Source organism: Saccostrea cucullata, unplaced genomic scaffold (genome assembly GCF_032062105.1).
Source record: "Saccostrea cucullata isolate Sc308-1 unplaced genomic scaffold, CSIRO_AGI_Scuc_v1 ctg3753, whole genome shotgun sequence".
In the NCBI taxonomy this organism is placed as follows: Eukaryota; Metazoa; Mollusca; class Bivalvia; order Ostreida; family Ostreidae; genus Saccostrea; species Saccostrea cuccullata.
The window spans coordinates 3,912-12,246 of NW_026932748.1; the positions used below are offsets into that span (position 1 = coordinate 3,912).

General features: G+C 33.7%; 1 protein-coding gene and 1 long non-coding RNA gene across 2 annotated transcripts; both read right to left on the bottom strand.

Annotated features, from left to right (window-relative positions):
* Positions 1 to 3,831: 3,831 nt before the first annotated feature.
* Positions 3,832 to 4,697, bottom strand: LOC134236001 (uncharacterized). Its single transcript, XR_009985515.1, has 4 exons — positions 4,621 to 4,697; positions 4,393 to 4,527; positions 4,183 to 4,308; positions 3,832 to 3,924 (listed from the first exon to the last, which is right to left on the bottom strand). It is a non-coding gene; the product is annotated as an uncharacterized LOC134236001 (long non-coding RNA).
* An 82-nt stretch (positions 4,698 to 4,779) lies between these two features.
* Positions 4,780 to 7,974, bottom strand: LOC134235999 (receptor-type tyrosine-protein phosphatase kappa-like). Its single transcript, XM_062718175.1, has 5 exons — positions 7,912 to 7,974; positions 7,428 to 7,547; positions 7,180 to 7,325; positions 4,936 to 5,071; positions 4,780 to 4,788 (listed from the first exon to the last, which is right to left on the bottom strand). Exons 1-5 carry the CDS (start codon positions 7,972 to 7,974, stop codon positions 4,780 to 4,782), a joined length of 474 nt encoding a protein of 157 aa, XP_062574159.1.
* Between the last annotated feature and the right edge of the window lie 361 nt (positions 7,975 to 8,335).

An 8,335-nucleotide genomic window follows, 5' to 3' on the forward strand; every position in this document is an offset into this window, starting at 1 on the left:
TACTGGTGGGTCAGTTTTATTACAGGGTGTGGAGCTAGGCGTCATTGATGTTCCCCTGCATAGAATTAGATTGAAGTCAGATTTAGTTACTGGACCTGTTATCGTAGGTGTTCGACCTACTCTTCCCGTTCCAGGCATTTCTTTGTTGTTAGGCAACGATTTAGCTGGTGGGAAGGTTGTACCTGATCCTATAGTTTGTGAGAAAATCACTTCCAATGTCATGTGCGATGATGAAGATGATGACATTTATCCAGCCTGTGCTGTTACTAGAGCGATGGCTAGAAGACGAGAAATGGAGGCATACCATACTCAAGTCTTAACCGAGACGAATTCCTCTGTTGATATTGATTTGAATGACACTTTCTTATCTGACCTTGATGGCACTCAAACAAGTATGGAACCACACAATATCAAGAAGCAAGAGAAGAAAGAACTTTTACCAAAATTTGGTGGTGAGGATGATGAGTTGCATCCACTAGTTAGCCAAGGCAAGGATATCCTAAGCCGAGAGCAGTTACTTTCAGCACAACATAAAGACCCAGATATCATTCAACTTAGTAAGAGGGCACTTCCACCAGAAGAGGCTACTAAAGTTGGAGAATGCTTCTATATGAAAGATGGCATCCTTATTCGAAAATGGCGACCACCTGACGCTTCTCCAGATGAAGTGTGGCGTGTTGTTCACCAGATAGTGGTCCCAGCTGCTTATCGTCGAGATGTCATGAGTTTAGCTCACGATACACCTATGGCTGGTCATTTAGGTATCAATAAGACTTCTAATAGGATTTTGAGTCATTCTTATTGGCCTAAGCTAAGAAAGGATGTTTCGAAGTTTTGCAAGTCATGCCATGTCTGTCAGATGGTAGGTAAACCAAATCAGAAGATACCATCTGCTCCTCTCCAACCCATTCCAGCTTTTGAAGAACCGTTTAGTCGAGTGTTGGTGGATTGTGTAGGACCTTTGCCTAGGACTAGATCTGGAAACCAGTATTTACTTACCATTATGTGTACATCCACTCGATTTCCTGAAGCCATACCTCTTAGGAATATAAAGGCAAAGAGCATAGTTAAGGCCCTAACCAAGTTTTTCAGTTTTGTAGGAGCACCCAAGGCAATTCAGTCGGATCAAGGCTCAAATTTTATGTCGGGGTTGTTCCAGCAAGTCATGCATGAGTTGGGTATAAGGCAATATAGATCAACTGCTTATCATCCTGAGTCCTAGGGAGCGCTAGAACGTTTTCATCAAACCCTAAAAACAATGCTGAAGACCTATTGTTACCAGTATGAAAAAGAATGGGACGAAGGTGTTCATCTTGTGCTATTTGCTGCACGAGAAGCAGTCCAGGAGTCTCTTGGGTTCAGTCCTTTTGAATTAGTGTTCGGTCATACAGTTAGAGGTCCTTTGAAATTGTTGAAGGAAAAGTGGCTGACTGAGACTAGTGATCTTAATCTTTTAGATTATGTGTCTGATTTCAAAGAAAAGATTTACAATGCTTGTAAATTAGCACAAGAAAATTTGAAGAATTCTCAGATGAAAATGAAAATGTGGTATGACAAAGATGCCAGAAATAGGGTGTTTAAGCCAGGTGATAAGGTTCTTGTATTTTTACCTATTCCTGGTCATCCTTTACAGGCCAGATTTTATGGCCCTTATGAAATTGAAAGCAAGATCAGTGATGTAAACTATGTAGTTAAGACACCAGGTCGACGTAAAGAGAAACGGGTTTGTCACATTAACATGTTAAAAGAGTATTTTGAAAGGTGTGACCGAAATTCTGTAAAACCAGTCTCCACTTTAGCCAATGCTAAGACTGTTCAAAATTGTATTGAAAGTGATACGAGTGTAGAAATGAATGAGAAAGATTGTAATCAGAGTCTTCGTTTGAAAAACTCAGAAATTTTGGCTGATTTTGATGCCAAACTTGGACATTTGAACATTCACCAAAAAGAACAAGTTAAAAACTTGATGAATGAGTATCATCAAATCTTCTCGGATGTTCCAAAGAAAACTAATGCAGCTTGTCATGATGTTATAGTTGGCGACGCTCTGCCTATCAAACAACATCCGTACCGTCTGAATCCAATAAAATTGCAGTACCTAAGAAGGGAAGTGCAGTACATGTTGGACAATGACATTGTTGAACCTAGTAAAAGTGATTGGAGCTCACCGTGTATTCTTGTACCAAAACAGGACGGTTCTTACCGATTATGTACAGACTTTAGAAAGGTGAATTCTGTTACCAAAACTGATTCATATCCAATACCTAGAATCGATGATTGTATTGACAACATTGGAAACGCGGAATTTGTCAGTAAATTTGACCTGTTGAAAGGCTACTGGCAAGTACCGTTAACAGAAAGAGCAAAAGAAATATCTGCTTTTGCTACACCAGATGGACTTTACCAGTATAAAGTAATGCCTTTTGGCATGAAAAACGCACCGGCTACATTCCAAAGGATGATTCACTCCCTTCTTCAAGACCTTGAGGGATGCGAGGCCTACATTGATGATGTCATCATATACAGCAACACATGGGACGAACATCTCCGAATCATGCGTGCTTTATTTGACATTTTAGCTAAAGCAAACTTAACTGTGAATCTTGAGAAGAGCGAATTTTGTCATGCTTATGTAGAGTATTTAGGTCATAAAGTAGGTCAAGGTTATGTTACATTATGGCTAAAGTGGAAGCTATTGCAAAGTTCCCGATTCCTACAAACAAGAAAGAATTAATGAGGATTTTGGGCATGGCTGGGTTTTACAGAAAATTTTGTCCAAATTTTTCCTCAGTTGTTAGTCCACTTACAAATCTTTTACAAAAGAGGGTTAACTTTAAATGGACAAAGGACTGTGAAAAATCCTTTCATAAAATCAAATCTGTCCTGATGAGCAACCCAGTTCTGTCAACTCCAGATTTTTGTAAGCAATTTAAGCTTACTGTTGACGCTAGTGATGTTGGAATCGGGGCAGCTTTGTTTCAAGAACATAGTGATAATGTAGATAGAGTTGTTTCTTATTTTTCAAAGAAACTTACAAAATGTCAACGAAATTATTCTACTATTGAAAAAGAATGCCTTGCTTTGTTGTTAGCTTTACAGCATTTTGATATTTATTTGAATGTTACTTTGCATCCAATTCTTGTGTATACTGATCACAACCCCCTGACATTTTTGCATAAATTGTCAAATAAGAATCAAAGACTGACTAGATGGAGTTTGTTGTTACAGGAATACAACATAACAATTAAGCATATCAAAGGCAAAGACAATGTTATTGCAGACGCCTTGTCAAGAGTATCGTAAACATACTAGATTTTGTATTAATGTACATGTTTTACAATTTAAGTTTTTCATTGACATTCAAACTTTTTAAGGGGGGAGGTGTTGTGAGATGTGTATTGTTTCATTATGTATATAATTAGTAACATTAAGTTTCTTGAACATTCCAGAGTGGTCAACATGTTCGGTCATTTTATCAAGAACATTCTTAAATTTTGTGTATGTCCAGATTGTTCCAGTAATATCATGTTTTAACAATTTCTAGAATATCCTAGATTTATATTACTGTATAAATACCCTGTCAATTCGATGCATAGAGATACTATACTTTGTCGTATGAGCACCATTGAGATACAACTGGGATATATTTTTACTGGGACATTGTGTGCAGCAGCGGACACTCTGATGTATGTATTTTAAGATTCTTGCTAAGTTTGTACTTTATGTTTCATATACTTATTATATATTACTGTAAATAAACTTTTGTTAAGTTTAAATTGTGTTATTGATCTTTGCTGGCATTTAGGGTTATTCTGACCCATAACACTGTTTTATCAAATTTATTATTGAAGAGGTTTGTGCTGGTAGAAACTCAGATAAACTCCAATCAAGACATTCAAATACCTGCACTTCATGACATTCATCCTACGGATGATGTGAAAAATATGTAGAAGATTCCTTCTGACTTTTATTTTTTTAAAGATAAATATTGTTTTTCGGGGAATTATTTTATGGGGGAAACATATAATTTTATTTTTAAAACCTTGTAATCTCAATGTTTGAGTTTCACATTCTAAAATTCCTATTTTAAATTTTTTATATTCTTTCACATTCAGGTAAATCTTCGAATCCATAATCTATATATGTTCTGTCGTATATAAATCAAAATGAAGATTAACGTACGTGTTTCCTTTTGATTTTAATGTCTGTTATTCGAATGTTGTGTGTAATCCTTTGCTGTGTACTCTTTGAGATTTCATATGGGGCCAAATCAATCTTCTTGATAGTGTTCTCAACTCAATCTTTTACCTTGTTTAAGAGAAAGAAAATATTGGTACCAATAAGAAATTCGTTTATTTGAAATAAAAAATTAAATGAAAGTATATTTTTCACCTCGTTAATTTCTGATAAAGGGTTCAGTGAGATCAGGAATGGAGACTCCTGATCAATCAGCAAACGAGCAAGGTCAATGGTGGCTCCTGATACCGGAAATTGCGCAGAAATGAACTCTTCAGCTCTGGTAAACGACTAAAAATGTCAAAAAACCCAAAAAATTTCTAACACTAATGTTATTAATTAACTTTTGAACTGATAGAATCAGAAACATGTTAAAAAAATTACCGATACATTTACTGCATTGTAATATTGCTCTCGTTCCTTCACAGCTGATGTTAAGTACACAAGATATCTTTCAACTGAAATTTATTTTAAAACATTAATTTCTTTCAGTTAAATATCCACATGTAGTTTATTTGCTTAAAATCTTTTTTAAAAAACTTGTTACATAACCTGGTAAAACAGAATTAGTGATCCTTAAATACATTACAAATGAGATAAGATTCAAGGATGGTACATATGTACATGGAATTTTTCTTCCGATTTTAAAAATTCAAAATTGACACGTAAAGCAAGAGACTCACACAATAAACAACTTACAACGTTTTGAATCATTGTCATCCTGTCTTTATGCATGGCCTTAACGAACTCGATGACGTTGATTTTGTCATGTTCCTCTCCGTACCTCGACAGAACGTCCAGAGCAATGAATGTCCCGGTTCTACCGATTCCCGCGCTAATTAAAACATTAATTAAGGACAGGTAATCAGATTTTTTCTTTGGAAGAGACTAAATATCATGTTACAAGTTACAGTGGCTGGAACGTTATTGTTGACAACTTACAAGAACGATCACGTTACACGAACGATTCCGCACGATTAACGCACGATTAAACCTGTTACACGAACGATCTTTCACGTTCACGATTCTACACGTTACACGATCTTACACGATTGTTAACGCAAACGCACGATTCTTCACTCAAAATAGTTCAAAATATTTAGGATTCAATATTTTCAAAACGAAATACGGCTTAATACTTATTTAAGATTTCAAAGAATTATCAATATTATTTCATAGACTTTGAAGAAAAAAACGGAAAATGATATTTCTGTAACTAATTATATGCAAGACTTTATATTTTAGATTAAAAATAATTATATCTAAGGTAATTCTCCGATAAAAAAAAACGGATTTTGTTCGTTCTATTAGACGATGTACATGTATGTGGATCGTATAATTTGATTGAATTGGATATCATGATATGCAGAAAGGGGGATACGATTGAACAAAAATGGCAGCATGGAATGACTTGAATTATAATTACAAATTTTATCCTTATGTTTCCAATGATTCAATGTCTGATAAACTTGCCAATTATTCAACTTTTTTATTTGCAGAAATTTAAAATTAATTAATTACAAATAGGCTCAAGAGATAAACACAGATAATCAAAACTCCCGAAAATCATGCCGTGTCCATGTATATTTGTCGACTAACTATAGTTATGTAAGCATTGAGAAATGTTTATTTCTTTGTAAAAAAAAAAAAATATTTATTTTCAATGAATTGATTTCAAGATTATCTTGACCACAATAAGAAGTAAATAATAATTAAAATCAGATTTTTCAAAAAGGCGTTAAAGATCTAAGTACGGTTTATCACAATATTGATCGCGCTATTTGACGAGAACTTAATATTGTACGACTTACTATATTGCTTGTTTACGGGCGATAATTAGTTCGTTCTGCATTCTATTATGTAAAATGCGCTTTTTCATTTTATTTGGATTTTAATTAATAAATTAAGAAAAACAAAGAAGGGAAATGCTTTTTTACAAATAACATTCCGATAAAAACTTACAAAACGAAATTTACACGATTCTAAACGCACGATCTCGCACGATTAAAAACGCACACGATTGAGTCTGATACACGAACGATCTCGCACGTTACACGAACGATCACTCACGATACACTCACGATTCTACACGATTGGTTTGTCAACAATAACGTTCCAGCCACTGTAAGAAATGTGGATAATTAAAAAAAAATCTTGTAAGAAATGGAAAATGAAAAAGACTTAAAAAATATAAGTAATAGTTCAATAAAAATATTTACAAATGTCACACAGTAAAGGTTAGGTAAAAACCAATTTCAGAATTTAATACCCAGGTTCTAAAAGTGTAATATAAACTTTAGAAAAATATACCAAGCCAGGTGAATTTTATGAGGAAAAACAAAATGACAAAACATCAGTAATATCACATAGGCAAATTTTTACCATTTTGGTTTTCCTAAAAAAATTCACATGGCTTGGTTTATTTTTCTAAAGTTTATATTACACTTTGAGCATCAAGGTAACACACTCTGAAATTTGTTTTCATCTACAAACCTGTACTAAGTATCTTCTATCCATATTTGTGATTATATTGAAATATTACTAATATTTTCCAAGTTTATTTCATTTTCCGAGTCTTATGAGAAAAAAATCTAGGAATTATTAACTTTTCTAGACTTGTGACATGATATTTAGTCTCCTCCAAAGAAAAAAAAACTGTTTCAATCATCTGCCCTTAAAGATATTTGGGGTAAAAACAAGAAAGAAATATTTAACACGACTGTTTTAATTTGTTCCATGTATGTATATGTATTCATTATGTCGTTATTTATTTGATTTTTTAGATTCCTTTTTTTCAAATAATATATGTTTCATATATTCATCTATTGATATCAATTATATAAAAAGCAACTGGAAACCTATTTTCAGAGTTCTATTTTTTTTTAAAAGTATAAAATTTTGACAACATTTTGATCTTCAGAGGATAGAAATGTACACCCAGACCTGCAATGAACAACAATTGGATGATTGGTAGGTCTCATTTTATGCCGGAAGTGTCTGAGAAACATGATCAAGTTCAGAGGATTTGGCTTCCCGTGGTCAGGCCATCTTGTGAAATGGAACTGTACAACTGTCCTTGACCCAGAAACCTAATAAACAGATGTTAGCAGCAGTAGTAGTTTGTAACAGAAGAAGAAGGAATAAAAGAAAACTGTGATTTAAACAGGCTGAATACTATATTGTAAAATTACCTTCTTTCTCGAAAGAGTCATTTTCCTAACAACATAGTATGCATATACTTTTTCTTCAATCAATTTCACGGAGAATGGACCTAGTTTTAGTTCTTCCCTCTCATTTGGCCAATACTTTACCTTTAAATAGGATATTTCAAGCGCATGTGAATCCTTTTATTGAAAACAATATAGGAATTAAACTGTTTACATTGTTAGATCTAGAATCATATGTTAGAAATAAAAAGAAATGATAACAATGTTAAAATAAAGGATTGAGCAATCTGTGTATACTTCTATATAAGGTTTATAATGTATTTCCCTTCCATGTTATATTCGCACTTGCCAGCACATGCTTTTCATATTTTAATTTGCCGGGTGATATTTCTGTTTAGGAAATTAAATACAATTTTCTTTGAATTTGCCCCCTTTCGCCCAGCTTAGAAAAATGCAAAAATGGCGAGGACATAAGTTCCTGTTTGAAGTATTCATTGGATTTTCAAACCTTTGGTCCCTCAGTAAGATTGGTCAACAAAGTGATGTATTCCACGTCTTCCTGCCATATCATTCTCCACTGGTCAACAATAGTGTTACCTTGGGGACCTGCAGAAAATATAAAATTTTTCTTTCTTATAAATGATAATAAAATGTTCTACGAGGACTTTTCACTAAATAATGTCCTGAACTGTATGACATTCAATACAAATATCAAATGACATTAAGCTTGACTTTCTCTCATTATTTAATCTTTAATGAATTTATAACAATATATGTGACCACTTTTCATCACATAGTTTCATTGTGAGAAGCTGGAAAACAAGGGGTATTCGAGACACTGCATTATAAATGAATGGTAAAGAATCAGTAAACTAGACAGAAAATAAAAGCATCATTAAAGCTGCTGTAAAACTTGTTAAAATCTAAAAGAG

Coding starts and splice junctions, on each gene's coding strand:
- LOC134235999 (XM_062718175.1), bottom strand. CDS start 7,974: ATGATATGGCAGGAAGACGTGGAATACATCACTTTGTTGACCAATCTT. Junction 7,548..7,911: donor ATCTTACTGAGGGACCAAAG/GTTTGAAAATCC, acceptor TCCTATTTAAAG/GTAAAGTATTGGCCAAATGA. Junction 5,072..7,179: donor CCAATTGTTGTTCATTGCAG/GTCTGGGTGTAC, acceptor TGTTTTAATTAG/CGCGGGAATCGGTAGAACCG.